At 41.7% G+C, this 17,161-nt stretch overlaps 1 protein-coding gene across 3 annotated transcripts in view; it reads left to right on the top strand.

The window, feature by feature from the left end:
* Window positions 1-17,161, top strand: part of LOC126091856 (parathyroid hormone/parathyroid hormone-related peptide receptor-like) — a 453,641-nt gene that overhangs the window by 204,949 nt on the left and 231,531 nt on the right. For all 3 annotated transcript variants that reach the window (XM_049907147.1, XM_049907130.1, XM_049907138.1), the window contains one exon: window positions 8,181-8,259. In XM_049907147.1, the coding sequence (XP_049763104.1) occupies window positions 8,187-8,259 (73 nt within the window). In that variant the 5' untranslated portion in view covers window positions 8,181-8,186. The remainder of the gene's footprint in view (window positions 1-8,180; window positions 8,260-17,161) is intronic.

Raw genomic sequence — 17,161 nt, 5'->3', positions numbered from 1 at the left:
TGATAGTTTCTGACACGGTGTCGCGGACGGGAAGCATTAGCTGGCACACATCAAGAGCCCGTTTCGCCTGGTGACCGTGTCGAGAAGAAGGCGCGCCAACATCCAGCTTCTGCAACAGCGACGGCCGACAATGAGTGACTGTCGTCGCTTGATCGACCGACGACTGCAAACCTTCAATCAACCAATAAGGAAGACTGGAAGCACGTAAAGTTTTAGAACCGTATGGCAGATCTCAGCTTTTAAAATTGTTGCATCACAAAATTACAGCAACTTAGCATGAACCTTTTTTGCTCATTGTCCCAATTGCATTACCAAGCAGGGTCCCTTCCTTTTCCGGAATGAACCCGAGTGTCGAAATTCAAACGCCAGCATTAAAGTAATATCATTTGATTTCACTGCTTTAATTTCAAAGTTCAGTTAAGGTATTCATAGCTGGCTAAAATATTTAGATTACACAAGCACAAATTAAGAGTGCGAGTTTTGTTACCGTATTTTAGCTTACCTGTGACTGCAGCTCAGCTTGGTACATACTAAATGTTACTATTGTTAATTGTCCAGAATCATTTAATTCAAGTTCAAAGTTAAATCTCTTATTTCTAAATTGCGTAGATTCAAGTAGCTTTTGAAATGATTGTTGAGATAGCCCAAGACTAACCCTATTTTACTAATTTCGTAGTGCATCAGAAACAAATCTCACTATTAATTTCAGTCACTAAATTAACTTTCAATTTTCCGGTTTTATTAATTCTTCTGCTAAATTAAGTCAGAGTGTAGTGAAATTTATTACTTCTGACAAACTTCCAGTTTTCACACTACATGTGTCAACCTTCAGTTGCCACGCTTCTAGTGCTAATTATATGTGCATTAACCTTTCTTTTTCAGTTACTATAGTAATTGTCCATAGGACTGGCGACCGTAATTTTCCCCAAATCTCAAATACCTAATTACCGCTAGTTAATTGTTAACGTAACGGCCGCACATTTACTTTCTTTATTAACTTTACCCCTTTTCAAAATTAATTTCCACCAGTTTCATTTGCATTTTTCCTTTCATTTAGATGTAACCGTTTCCTCCCTCTTTACCTACAGATTAACTTCGGTGACGATTGCTTTTCCCAAATTTCCATTAGGTACACACGGTTTAACTTTTCACTGTCATTAAGGTCGATAAGTGAGGAGGAGGTTACAAACGGCCGTGGCCTACAGAGGTTGCCGTCCTAAGCAGCGTAGGGTGCCGACTCACCTGCACCAGGCAGAAGCCCCCCCCCCCCCCCCCCTCGTAGAGTCATAGAGTCAACGACTAGAGGCATGCCTGCCTCACAAGGCCATCCATGTATCGAAATCCATAAAAGTTCTTTGTAACTGTTAACACTGTTTGCACTGGGCCTGTCACCTCCATTCACCACTCCACAGCTTCAAGATTGACTTGGCAACATTTCAACAAAATATTGTTGGCGAGTAACCCATTCTATCCAAACAAGTCTTATGAAAACATATTCTATTTGCCACTACTTGCAGGTGTAATATTTTAACTACTGTATCAATCAAAACAAAAGTGGGGAATGAAATGAACTTGGAACATGATGTATGATGTGCATTGGTAGACACCAATCCCAGAAAACAAAGAAAGAAAGAAGCAGTACCAAACATTTCATTGAGTTATTTTATACCTAATAAAGGATCGAGACAAAAAACAGAAGTTTACGTATTTGAAGGTTAGCCAAATATCTTTCATCTTACCCATTTTTAAGTCTAAGGTTTTTCTAGATGCTAAAATTCGTTGGGTTGTTAACAGATATCTGATCTCGTAATGGGTAATAATCACTGAAAGACTGATAACTGAAGTTGGCTGTGCGCCGGTACACCTGTATGTTAGCCAAATCTAACATAGGGCGCTTGAGGCTAAATAAAATGTGAGCAGAGAATATACAGGGTGTTCAAAATAAAGTGTCAAAAACTTGGAGAGGAGGTAATATTCGTCGAAGCAAAAAAAATAAGTCCAATAAACATGGGTCTGGAAACAAATACTTTCCGTGATAAACACGCGTTTATAGGAAGAGCTGCGCGACGCTTAGTTGCGAATATAAGCGCAGTCGTTGCATCGGCGCTCCATCAAATGTGTCAGCAAGGTATTATGATGTTTTGCTCTTAGCACTCTACTTACCATTAGGTGGTCTGCAGTCAGTATTGTGGTTCGAATCGTGTTGTAGGCTACGTTAGTTTTCGTAAAGCGGAGATTCACTTATATGTTTACTGTTACTGGGCTGTTTGTACGTACAAATGGCGTAGTACATTTACAATTACATTTTCTCTTTTCCACCACTTGTTAGCAACGGAAGCCTACTATTCGACATGTGAAATGGCAGATATGATATTCTGCTACGGTTTAGCAAATGAACGAAGTCTGCGAGCCCATGCCCTCTATGCTGAAAAATATCCGTAGCGTTGAGTGCCCTCTGATAATCTGTTCTGCAGACTTTTCCAGTGCACCTTGGAAGACTGACAGTGGAAGGCCCCGTTCAGTCCTCACACCTGACATGGGGGAGCGTGTCCTACGTATTATAAACTGTCACTTGTATATCTGTTTCACAGCTAACTTTATATACCTTTACTCCACTAGGGATATAAACTTCTTTAGCCTCTCCGAATAATCATTTTCTTTCAAACATCCGTGAAATAAAGTCAATAAAATCTCAATAGTGTAAGCTCAATAATCCAGATCTCTTCCAGTCTCGTGGCAAATGAGACGCGAGATAAACGAAACTTCAACGCCAAAAAGATTTCACTTGACGTAAATAAAATTTGCTTTCCAAATCAGTCACTCATAAAATTCATCTTCAAGCACACTTCCAAAAAAATCTTCAAAATTATGAACGTTAGCTTTTTAATAATTTTTTGGCAGCAATTATTAATTGCACTGCGGTAATTGATACACGTCTCAGACAGAACTAACACTTATAAACAGATTTCAACTTCTCGCAGCTAAATCAAGACAAGAACTCGAGACATATTTTAATTCATTACAATTCAAAACTACACTACTATCCATTAAAATTGCTACACCACGAAGATGACGTGCTACAGACGCAAAATTTAACCGACAGGAAGAAGATGCTGTGATATGCAAATGATTAGCTTTCCAGAGCATTCACACAAGGTTGGCGCCGGTGGCGACACCTACAACGTGCTGACATGAGGAAAGTTTCCAACCGATTTCTCATACACAAACAGCAGTTGACCGGCGTTGCCTGGTCAAACATTGTTGTGATGCCTCGTGCAAGGAGGGGAAATGCGTACCATCACGTTTCCGACTTTGATAAAGGTCGGACTGTAGACTATCGCGACTGCGGTTTATCGTATCGCGACATTGCTGCTCGCGTTGGTCGATATCCAATGACTGTTAGCAGAATATGGAATCGGTGGGTTCAGGCGGGTAATCGGAACGCCGTGCTGGAGCCCAACGGCCTCGTATCACTACCAGTCGAGATGAAAGGCATCTTATCCGCATGGCTGTAACGGATCGTGCAACCACGTCTCGATCCCTGAGTCAACAGGTGGGGTTGTTTGCAAGACAACAACCATCTGCACGAACAGTTCGACGACATTTGCAGCAGCATGGAATATCACCTCGGAGACCATGCCTGTTTTACCCTTGACGCTGCATCACAGACAGGAGCGCCTACGATGGTGTACTCAACGACGAACCTGGGTACAGGAATGGCAAAACGTCATTTTTTTTCGGATGAATCCAGGTTCTGTTTACAGCATCATGATGGTCACATCCGTGTTTGGCGACATCGCGGTGAACGCACATTGAAAGCGTGTATTCGTCATCGCCATACTGGCGAATCACCCGGCGTGATGGTATGTGGTGCCATTGGTTACGCGTCTTGGTCACCTCTCGTTCGCATTGACGGCACTGTGAACGGTGGACGTTACATTTCAGATGTGTTACGACCCGTGGCTCTACCCTTCATTCGATCCCTGTGAAACCGTACATTTCAGCAGGATAATGCACGACCGCATGTTGCAGGTCCTGTATGGGTCTTTTCTGGCTACAGAAAATGTTCGATTGCTGCTCTGGCCAGCACATTCTCCAGATCTCTCACCAATTGAAAACGTCTGATCAATGGTGGCCGAGCAACTGGATCGTCACAATATGCCAGTCACTACTCTTGATGAACTGTGGTATCGTGTTGAAGCTGCAAGGGCAGCTGTACCTGTACACGCCATCCAAGCTCTGTTTGGCTCAATGTCCAGGCGTATCAAGACCGTTATTACGGCCAGAGGTGGTGGTTCTGATTTCTCAGGATCTATGCACCCAAATCGCGTGAAAATGTAATCACATGTCAGTTCTAGTATAATATATTTGTCCAATGAACACCCGTTTATCATCTGCATTTCTTCTTGGTGTGGCAATTTTAATGGCCAGTAGTGTATTAAATTCATTTCTCTTCATTATAAATTTATGGTTGTGTGAGTCGCTTCGGAGGTGGGGTAGGGGGAGAGTTTGCAAAACTGCCGTCGCTTTACGCCACCGTAGGATGGCTGCGTAACGGCAAGGAAACTGGTCCTACTGCGACGCCTCACGCCTGTACCATGAAACAATAGAAAGAGTGTGTGTTTCTTGCAATACCATATTACAATAAGAAATATAAGCAATCTTTTCATTTTCAATAACGTGCATGTGTCGAGTGACGGAGACTGATCGATGTTACAATCTAATTTAATTCAGACTTTAGAAAATAGAAAATAAGTCAATACTGAAGCCATTCCACTAAACAGTTGTACGCAGTACGATGGAAACTTGCATTTTTACTGCTACATGAGAATGTCCTCAACTTTACAGGTATGACGAGGTCAGCTATTTAAGCCACAATTCGAACCATTCGATGTGGCATTTATTCAGATACAAGAGGCATTCCCATGGACAAAAGTTTGTTAAATAACGGAAATGTCCTGAATAACATCCGCAGTTGTATCCCCAATCTTTGCAGTTGTAGTCTGACACTTCCGCTTCATTTGTGAACAATATTTCATTTCCAAAACTTGTGACACGTTCTTCGCTGTCTACGGGAGCAGCTCTGCCATTGTTGTCTTCATGTTATCTCTGAGGAAGTGAGTAAGTAATGTCGCAGCGCTGTACGGGTCTATAAATACATCACTCTCTTCCGCGATGTTTCCTGGCTGTTGACGAAATAGCATCTACAGTCGCTGGGGAACAGGATTTTATTTAATAATGTATACTTCTGAGGCTTTTCTTACTAGAAACGTGGCCAGTATTGAATTTTTATAGAAAACGGTGACCACTTTAACTGAAAGTTGACGTACATCCTTCTGTGCGACTTTAAATTCGTACCAAGACAGGACTCGTAGACGACCAGAGAAGAAGTCACCTCAGTATGGAAGAGCAAAGATGGATGATCAGAAGTGAAGTACACGCAACAACCGCACGTCTTTTCCTTGACTCTCTGATTCTCAGTTTTCAAACACTAGAAGTCTAAAAGCTTTGGGCAGACCCCCTTTTGAACGCATACGTTTATTGCTGACGCGTATACGCTGTTTCATCACATGAGTTTCATATCACCATTATTCTATTCTTCCTGATTTTATTACGATTTTTGTGAAAACGTATCCACACTGTAGCAATACATGGTGCTATTCACATTTATACGCCACAAAAAGAGCGAGGATCACAGTAGCTAATGATGATGCAATAATAAGAGTATATCCCGAGAGGGACACATTAAATATTGTGGTGTCATAAGGTTCAATGTCGCCCATTCCTGTTCGTGATCTAAATGATTTACTTGGGATACTGTGGAACTCTCCAAAACTGTAATGTCTGATTACGACATGAACACATTGATAAAGGCTTCAAACACATCCATAGTAGACACCGCCGAGAGAGTAAGTGAATGGTCTTACAGCTGGTTCACAGCCAACAGCTCCACTTTTAATCTTATAAAAAAGACTCATTTTATACAATTCCAAACAAATCAGAATATCTTACAGGTACTAGAAGTAGAGATCAATGGTCTTACGCTTGATGAAGCTCCAAGTATGAAGTTACTGGGCACCCAGGTGGACAGTAAATTGACGTGACACCAGCATGTCAATAAGTTAACAAAAAATCTCAGTTATATCTGCTTTGCGCTTAGAAACCTTCTCATTTTGTTGACTTGCAGACAAGAGTGCTAGCATATTCACTCAATATTTTTGTGAGAAACATACTTCTTCTACAATTGCATGAAGTAAGAATATTGTATAAAGAAGACAACTGAACATCTTTGAAAATCTTCGTAAACTTCCATTATATGCTAATACCTTACTCTTTCACGGTATTTATGGTTAATAATAAGAATGAATTGAGGATTAAATCTGTAGTTCACAACCACAATACTAGAAATAAATATAATTTTCATGTATACTATGCATTCATCTTTAGGGTTCAGAATGAACTTTTTAATACTCTGGTACACAAGTTTATACCTGTTTGCTAGTGGAGCATCAGGCATGAAATTTGTAAACCCCAAATCTTCAAAAGCAAAGTGAAAGAATCACATTAGCCATTTAGCGGTGCCTTTTTACAAAATGCAGCAAGTTACCAGTTATTTAGGTGCAATTATCTAGTTAGCGTATTATCCGTGGTTGATTCGGTGATTTAAAGAAAAGGGAGAAAAATAAGTCTCAAATCCTCTGATAACATTTGAATCAATATTTTCTTTTAAAATTCATTATGCTGAGTATGACTCATGTGTTATCATATATTTCAAGACATTGAAATGCGTTGATCTGTCATTAGAGTAAGGTGGAAGAAATTTGTTTGACTATACACATGTTTTGGCTGTCTGGGAGGTATGAATGAAAAACAGATAAAAATTGACAGTTATTTTCTGAGGGTGAGCTAAAAACAAATAGTAGCGAATACTGTGTGTTTTAGTTTTGTTAACAAGCTGTCAGTTCCCAGTGAGTAATGTGTAAATATTGCAGTAGCCTTTCAAATATGACATTTTGCATGTTTTGTAAATATAAAATACAAGAAACTATCAGCCTCGATTGCGGTAATTACCGCATGATTCATATTAACCTGGATGATAAGGAGTTTGCTGTGGCAATTTTCTCGTAATACACAAGTAATCTGTGCGTAGTTACCAGAATTATTAGAGTAGGTAGATTAGCACTAGTTTTAATTTGTTGTTTATGCATCTTACAGAAGTAGCCAGCTGTGGTTGTTATTGCCTGTTAATGCATAACCTGATGTATCCTAAAGACTTTCCTTCATGATGAAACGAACAGAATACGAAGTCTGAATGAATGGATCCTCTCAATCTCTACTTGTATTGCAGTGACATTCCACCATGCCAATATCTGCCACGAGATCACACCCAAATAGGAATATTATTTCATCCATGAAGTTTACATCATCCTCGTCTTGCCTTCATACTCCTGGTCAATCCATTGTAGCTACTGCCACTTGTTTTTAAATATATATCTTCTTTAAGGACACTGAGGGCTGAGATGTGCTGATGAGATGCGTCTATTTCACTCTCCCCCTCCCCCCTTTTTCACCTGCCACTCACCCTGTTGCATAGTAACACCACAGTCTTTGTATGCTGTTTTAAGGAAAATTAAAGAAAGTGAGGTATCGCCTCATAAAAAAGTTTCATAGATTTCCAGAAAACCTGCCAAAAGGCTGTAAAAATTCTTAATGTGACGGCAGTTGGTGACCAAAGTTGTAACTGGCTCTTTGTGTAAAACAATTATAGCTTGTGTCTTCGACTACGATGCAAGAATATGGACTGGCTGAGTAGGAAAAGTAAAGACTGTGCAATCTCTTCAACAACAGTCAAGGTTCGAACATTGAGTTCATGGAACCTAATACCTCTCCATTTCATAATAAGTGTACCGTACTTAATTTTCAAAATCATTCTGCACCTCCACATTATTGTGTAATATATTGAGCACATCTTTTCGGGGCTTGCTGTGGTTATTACCTTCAGAATAAAACAGTTAATGGTCTTCAGTCAAGACGACATAATGTCATATAATGAAACAGCCAAATACTGTAGACCATTGTGACTGTTTTGAACTGCTTATTATACTCGTAATTTCAAGGAAAACCATGTATATTGAAACTGTCTACCTAAATGTGAAGCAAAATTCTTTATCTTTTTTCAGCGAGAGATGGAGAAGCAGAAGGAAATTTTAATAATAAAGGAAATTGAATGCAGAAAATTAAATTCATCGAATGCACCAGGTAAGTCAACAACTCATAATAATTTCCGTATTGTGTACTGTCATTTAGGATTGTAGATCTAAGGGTTGTTGTAAGTAATTGATCATTGGTTAACGTAACTTTCCAAATAACTTACGGGAATGCAGCCGGATGGCGTAGTCGACAACCGCATAACGCTTCACGTCACATGGCTGCGTTCCCGCCAGTTAATTTGAACATTTTATATTCTGGGAGAAACTCATGTGTCACTATTTGAGATTTTATTGTTATTTGAATCACTCCCATAACTGAAGTATTTGCATTGTACTGTATATTTATTGATCCAGCTTTGGCATACAGTACAGCTTGTACAAGTACTATTGGACACGTCAGAATAACGTGTCATTCAATATAAACGCAAAAGGAAAACGCATATAATCATTCTTGAACTCTGAGTTGTGCTGATTGATATAAATGAAGAAAACTTACTATTGTTCCAAATTTAGAAATTCTTGTACAGAGTAAAAACAGTGCTTCATTACGAATACCTTTAGTTTTTTCCCTTAAATACTAGTTCTGGAGCAATATTATTTCATCTATTGTATTATTGTGTAATGTGACATCACAGTGTATTATACTTTTGATGTAGAATAATGTTCTGGAAAACATTTGATAGATATTGACAGTTCTCTGGCTCCACAATTGTGCACAGCCCTGTTCTGCATTTTTCACCAATTTTCACGAGGAAGTTCCTAGAGAATAAAATGGTTTCAAGAAGGAGCAAACATGGAACAGTTATATGGCCAAGCTCATTAAAATGAGGTTTACAGGATTCCATTTTTTAAGGCCACAAATTATCCTCAGTCGCCTTCTTTACTTTATACACTGAAGAGCCAGAGAAACTGGTACACTTGCCTAATATCGTGTGGGTCCTTGCAAGAACACGGAAGTGCCATAACACGACGTGGCATGGACTCGACTAATGACTGAAGTAATGCTGGAGGGAACTGACACCACGAATCCTGCAGGGCTGTCCATAAATCCGTAAGAGTACGAGGGGGTGGAGATCTCTTCTGAACGGCACGTTGCAAGGCATCCAAGAAGTGCTCAATAATGTTTATGTCTGGAGAGTTTGTTTGCCATCGGAAGTGTTTATACTCAGAAAAGTGTTCCTGGAGTCACACTGTGGAAATACTGGACGTGTGCGGTGTCGCTTTGTGCAGCTGGAATTGCCGAAGTCCGTCGGAATGCGCAATGGACATGAATGGAGGCAGGTGTGAGACACGATGCTTACGTATCTGTCACCTATCAGAATCGTTTCTAGACATATCATGGGTCCCATATTACTCCATTACAGAGGCTCGACCAGCTTGAACAGTCCCCTGCTGCCATGGCAGTGTCCGTGGATTCATGAGATTGCCTCCATACCCGCACACGTCCATCGGCTAGATACAATTTGAAACAAGACTTGTCCGACCAGGCAACATGTTTCCAGTCGCAAACAGTCCAATGTCGGTCTTGATGGGCCCAGCGAGGCATAAGGCTTTGCGTCGTGCAGTCATCAAGGGTACACGAGTGGGCGTTTGGCTCTGAAAGCCGATATCGATGATGTTTCGCTGAATGATTCGCACGCTGACACTTGTTGATGGCCTAGCATTCAAAATCTGTAGCATCCGCTCGATAAAATTGAAACGAAACTTGTCCGACCAGGCAGCATGTTTCCAGTCGTCAGCAGTCCAATGTTGGTGTTGATGGACCCAGGCGAGGCATAAAGCTTTGTGTTGTGCAATCATCAAGGGTACACGAGTGGACCCTCGGCTCCGAAATCCCATATCGATGATGTTTCGCTGAATGGTTCGCACGCTGACACTTGTTGATGGCCCAGAATTGAAATCTGCAGCAATTTGCGGAAGTGTTGTACTTCTGTCACGTTGAACGATTCTCTATGGTCGTCGTTTGTCCCGTTCTTGCAGGATCTCTTTCCTTCCGCTGCAATGTCGGAGATTTGATATCTTACCGGATGCCTCATTCCACAGAACATTCGTGAAATGGTCGTACGGGAAAATCCCCACTTCATCGCTATCTCAGAGTTGCTGTGTCCCATCGCCAGTGCGCCAATTATAACACCACGTTCAAACTCACTGTTGTGATAACTCGGGAAATTGTTTTGTGACATCAGATACCGGTCGCCTCATGTCGGGCGCCAAAAATGTAGTGAATTCGAGAAATTAAATGAAATTAAACGCTAAGGGTACAAAATTGAGTGGTTCCTGTACGAATATAAAAGATTGCTTATATGTTCAAAACATGAAAGAAAAGTTTTTTTGTGCTGTTTACACAAAACAAAACAAAATCACAAATCTCAGGGCCGATTTGACAGGGTACGGACCGACTCAGTTATTAAGGGGAAGGAGGAGGGTACGAATCGTCTCACCATTCTTGTTATCATTCGTCGTTTACTGCTGTTGACTGCACCCGGGAACTCTGTCCAGGGAGTCGGGCCCCTTCCTCCTCCACGGCAGCTCGCGGCGACTTGGCGAAAGTGGCTGCGGTATTAAATCTCTTAAATCTTGATAACCTGCCATTGTAGCAGCAGCAACCGATCTAACAACTGCGCCATACACTTATTATCTTAAACAGAAGATAGACGTTGACTGTGGATATTGTACCACAGACACAGTCTCTTTGACTGTTCAGAGATGTCACTAAACCTGCCCAAAGATGTAAACAACCACGCATGAGCAGCGCCTATTAGACGGAGGAGATCCGACAGCCGATCAGTTCCAGTCATTCCTCCAGGAAGGAGGTACACAGCTCGTGTTGTCTGTAGTTCAACCATGTCTAGACGGTCAACACCACAGTTCGATCGCGTCCGCATTGTTACTTGGTGCTAGGAAGTGCTCTCAACAAGAGAAGTGTCCAGGTGTCTTGGAGTGATGTTGTTCGGACATGGAGGAGATACAGAGAGACTGGAACTGTCGACGACATGCCTCGCTCAGGCCGCCCAAGGGCTACTACTGCAGTGGATGACAGCTACCTACGGATTATGGCTCGATGGAACCCTGATGGTAACGCCACCTTGTTGAATAATGCTTTTCGTGCAGCCACAGGACGTCATGTTACGTCTCAAACTGTGCGCAGTAGGCTGAATGATGCGCAACTTTACCCCCGACTTCCATGGCGAGGTCCATCTTTGCAACCACGACACCATGCGCCACAGTACAGAAGGCCCCACCAACATGCCAAATGGACCGCTCAGGGTTGGCATCACTTTCTCTTCACCAGTGAGTGATGCATATGCCTTCAACCAGACAATCGTCACAGATGTGTTTGGAGGCAACCCGGTCAGGCTGAAAGCCTTAGACACACTGTCCAGCGAGTGTAGCAAGGTGGAGGTTCCCTGCTGGCATTCTGGGGTGGCAGTATGTGGGGCCGACGTACGCCGCTGGTGGTCATGGAAGGCGCCGTAACGGCTGTATGATACGTCAATGTGATCCTCCGACCGATAGTGTAACCATATCGGCAGCATATTGGCGAGGCATTTGTCTTCATGGACGACAATTCGCGCCCCCGTCGTGCACATCTTCTGAATGACTTACTTCAGGGTAGCGACATCGCTCGACTAGAGTGGCCAGCATGTTCTCCACACATAAACCGTATCGAACATGCCTGGGCTAGACTGAAAAGGGCTCTTTATGGACGACGTGACCCGCCAACCACTCTGAGGGATCTACGCCGAATCGCCGTTGAGGAGTGGGACAATCTGGACCAAGAGTGCCTTGATGAACTTGTGTATGCCACGATGAATACAGGCATGCATCAATGCAAGAGGAATGTGCTACTGGGTATTAGAGGTACCGGTGTGTACAGCAATCTGAACCACCGCTTCTGGAAGTCTCCCTGTATGGTGGTACAACATACAATGTGTGGTTTTCACGAGCAATAAAAAGGGCGGAACCTAAAATGATCGCGTCTGAAGTTAATCTGCCCAGTCAAGCAGTCAAGGCTATTTTCGAGTACAAAAAGAGTGCAGAAAAGCTCGCAATGACGATACAGTATACTCACTTCAATAGAAATCGTCTCAAAGATAACTCATTTCAAATTATGTCAAGACTGACTTCAAACCAAACACGACAATTGCAAAGAAAACATTGGAAAACGCACGAAAACTCTGGGTGCAAAACGAACTGAAAGAACTTTATATTAAAAAACAAATGTTCAACACACAGCTTTATAATGCAGAATTACGGTTGGGAAAGTTGCTTCAAAGACTAGAATATGATTCCGTAACCGAGAAATTCAGATAGTACACCGAGTTCATCGTACAGAAAACAAAAGAAACAAAAGCTACACGGAAGAAAAAACTAGCCAATCTTATAAAGCAACAGTTACCTCCCAAACTGAACCAAAACAGCCGAAGGAAACACACATTCTACACTACGTTTCCTCAACAACACGAACATAATATTCACTGCAGAAGAAGAGGCACTACTCTGCAAAGGTTTAAAACTCAATGTTCAAGCTCCACTGGACCAAAAGAACCAAGAAAAGCTCATCACTAGTGTCACATAGATCTTAAGCATCGCCCCTAAGAAGCAAAATGACAGAATAGCAGCCTGCCACAAACTTAACGAAATCATTGAAAAGGAAATTGCAGAACCATTCCCAGCATACAAGAAAAAAGGAGAAGCCCTTACATGTACCATTGAGACTAAGTTAATCATGAATAATGCAATAATTGTAAAAGGGTAACATAACTATTGTAATGAACACAGCAACATACGTTGAAAAAACTTTAGACTTCTTCCAAACCACCGACATAATAGAAATACATAAACATCCAACAGCCAGAATACAAAAAGAGATCAAACACATTTCAAACTACTACAACTTTCTACTCACCATCCAAGAAGCAAGAAACACTGTAACAATGAGCCCACAAGCACCTTGCCTTAGATCACAACCAAAGATCCACAAAAATAGGATCCTCATCAGACCTATAGTGAACTGTAGGAACAGCCCAACATGCAAACTCAATAAAATACTCTTCAGCATTCTCAAAGAAGCATACACATTCAATAACGAGAGAACACTTAAAACACAACAGAATTTACACAAAATGTCAAAAACATAGAAGTACCTGATGGAGTCACACTTGCCTCATTTAACAAACAAAATATTTATTCCTCTGTGACGGTAGATCACACACAGCAGATAATCAATGCCAACCTGAAAAAGCACAAAAAATCCCTTCAGTTCACATTACTCAACTAATGGACCTGCTTGAATTCGCACTTTCACACGACTATTTTAAATTTAACAATAAAATCTACAAACAAACAGATGCTCTGGCAGTGGGCTCGAATCTTTCTGTATTGCTAGCAGAAATATTTATAAGTAACTTAGAAGACAAAATCCTGAATTTCAACCACCGTCTCCTCAAAAATATCATCAACTACTAGAGATATGTAGATGATACCATCATTTTAATCATAGGCACTATAGATGACATCAGTGAGTTGCACCAGTTATTCAACAACTCCCATGAAAACATAAAATTCACAACACAACACACACTACAACCCATAACTCCTCTTGTCAGCCCACAGCCCACAAAATAGCAGCATTCCGGTGCGTGGTCAACAGAGCTATACAACTACCACTCTCTGAAGAAAAATGTGATCAGGAAATTGAAATAATAAAACAATCAGCTATTGCGAGTGGTTATAACAGCTCCATAGTGGACACCCTAAAACACTCAATAATGGCAAAGCCATCACAGCACAAACAAAAGAAAGAAAGTAACATCTTCCGTACAATCCCCTTTCTAGATAACATTTCATATCAAACTGCCAATGTCTTCAAACGAAAAGGCATAAGCATATCCTTTATCATAGACAACAAGATAGGACAGGAGCTACCCCACAACGTCAGCACACGAAACCCACTTCATCACGCAGGTGTGTATAAAACTGTAAAACTGAATGTTTGGACTGTGACTGCTTCTACGTAGTCCAGATAGGCAGATCTTTTGAGGTTAGATTTAAAGAACACATGGCAGCACTAAAAAACAAAAAATACCACACAACAACAATAGCCACCCACCTGCATGAAATAAAACTCCATGTTAACAACACAAGTATCAGCATCCTACACATCCAACCAAAACCCAGAAAAATAGATATCCTTGAAACTCTCGAAATATACAAACACCAAACAAAACAACCTGAATCCATATTAAATGACAAAAATGACAGTATTTACAGTAGTATCATCTCTGTTTTCATTAAATTGCATACACACATACACGTATACACACATGCACACATACACACACACACACACACACACACACACACACACACACACACACACTTTAGTATTTACCATAAATATTTAGTTATGTTGCCATGACAGCTGCCAAGAGTACAAGAGATTGACCTCATCTATCTACATCTCCATCTACGTGATTACTCTGCTATTCAGAACGAAGTGTCTGGCAGAGGGTTCAATAAACCACCTTCAAGCTCTTTCTCTACCGTTCCACTCTCGAACGGCATGCGGGGAAAACGAGCTCTTAAATTTTTATGTGCGAGCCCTGATTTCTCCTTTTTTTTTCGTGATGATCATTTCTCCCCATGTATGTGGATGGTAACAGAATGTCTTCACAATCGGAGGAGAAAACTGGTGATTGATATTTCATGACGAGATTCCGTCACAACGAAAAACACCTTTGTTTTAATGATTGCCACTCCAATTCACGTATCTTGTCTGTGACACTATCTCCCCTATTTCGCGAAAATAGAGAACGAGCTGCCCTTCTTTGTACTTTTCCGTCAGTCCCACCTGATGCGGATCCCACACCGCACAGCAGTAGTCAAGAATAGTCGACTGTTTACTCACTGAAACAACATTCCAACTAGACGTTTACTTGGGAACAGCGTTATAGCCGAAACAAGGTTACAGGAAAAAAGGAACATTACTAATTAAATTTTTTTCACCTTACCTGGAATTACTCATTATAATAAATTTGAATTTACAGGCGTTGGGTACTATCACGTCCCTAATAAGCTGTTTACTGATATTTGTTGCGTCTTCGTATTTGTTTACATCTGAAACGATTGCTATACAGAGCTGTGTTTTCTGGAGGTCACTTGTGATAACCACTTTGTATAGTCAGACGACTGTACCGAAAAGTGTTTAGAGATCCTGCAAGACATTTAGTATGCTGCCTGTATATCAGGCGCAAAGTGATTCAAGTCATTGAGATACTTGTGAGATAGGATATTACATTACCTGATGCGACACTGTGGGATACGGCCTATATCCAATTTACCTGTACACGTTTAACAGGAAAGACTATGGGGTCTGTCTGTGTGTGCCTACAGCAACACTCGATCATTATCTTTAACTGTGACGCCCTATATTGGAATTAGGGAACCAGTAGAGACTAGCCAACCACTTTACGAACTTAGAAGACATATCGATTGGTGGCAATAGTAGACGATGTTGCTAATACCATTTACCAGCAAGAAAAAGAGATATTTTCCAGTGTTCGGTAATTACAGAATCTCTCCCACCCTGCACAGCATCACCTTAGGAGCGATAATGTGAATAACGATTGCTAGCGAGTACATCTAGTGTTGTGGAACATGCGAATGCGAATGTGCAGTGAAGATCACAGCGACACTTAAGGCAGGACCAGTAGTAGCACATCACCCCACAGCGGCGTACGAGTAGCTCTACCTCGGCGACGAAGGCGAGGAGAAGCGTATCGAAGCGAAGTGTAAGACAGTGCCTTAATCAGTCCCTATGGTTTTTCCGGTGCTGTTCTTTGTTTCTTTTTTATTAATTACAAGAACTAAAAAGTGATTCTATGGCAGAGATAGCTCTGCTCTGGTGCGCATCTCCTCGTCTCCATCGCCATGGTGGAACTATGCCACCATGGGGCTGACATGGTACTCCTGGTTCTGCCTTCAGTGTCGTTGTGATCTTCGCTGCACCCACACATCCCGTATACACTGAGCGTGTCCGACCTCCCTTTTCCCAACTTAATGCAGCAACTCGATGTGGCATAGACTCAACAAGTCATCAGAAGTCCCCTGCAGAACTACTGAGACATGCTGCCTCCATAGGTGTCCATAACTGCGAAAGTGTTCCCAGTGCAAGATTTCGTGCACGAATTGACCTGTCGATCATGTCTCGTAAATTTTCAGTGAGATTCGTGTTTGGCGACCTGTGTGGCTAAATCATGGGTTCGATTTGTCCAGAGTGTGCTTCAGACCAGTCGCGAACAGTTGGGGCCTGGTGACATGGCCCATCGCTGTTTGAGAACATGACCTCCACAAGTGGTTGGATATGGTCTCCAAATAGCCGAACATAACAATTTCCAAGTCAATGATCGTTTCAGTTGGAACACAGGATCCAGTCCATTCCATGTAAACACAGCCCACACCATTACTGAGCCAATACCATTCTGCACGGTGCCTTATTGACAACTTAGATCCAGGCGTTGTGGGGTCTGCACCGCAATCGATCCCTACAGGCAGTTCTTACAAACTGAAATCGGGACTCATCTAACCAGACCGCGGTTTTCCATTTGTCTAACCGATTGGTCACAAGCCCAAGAGAGGCATTGTGTACGCGATACTATCACCATCTGTATATGCGCATGTCGTTGTCCCACGACTTTTGTCACACCAGTGTATACAAGGACAGCATTCATTTTACCTGTCTCCCTACATGTATACCTTTCCTTTACAATCTAGGTTCATATGGCTCATATTACGGAATATCCTCGATTCAGTATACAGCAATCAAGTACATCGGCAACGGCCCTGATACAAAATGTATTCGTGAATATACACTTCTGGAAATGGAAAAAAGAAACACATTGACACCGGTGTGTCAGACCCACCATACTTGCTCCGGACACTGCGAGAGG

Source organism: Schistocerca cancellata, chromosome 1 (genome assembly GCF_023864275.1).
Source record: "Schistocerca cancellata isolate TAMUIC-IGC-003103 chromosome 1, iqSchCanc2.1, whole genome shotgun sequence".
NCBI classification, from domain to species: domain Eukaryota; kingdom Metazoa; phylum Arthropoda; class Insecta; order Orthoptera; family Acrididae; genus Schistocerca; species Schistocerca cancellata.
This window is presented reverse-complemented; position numbering and strand designations above follow the sequence as displayed.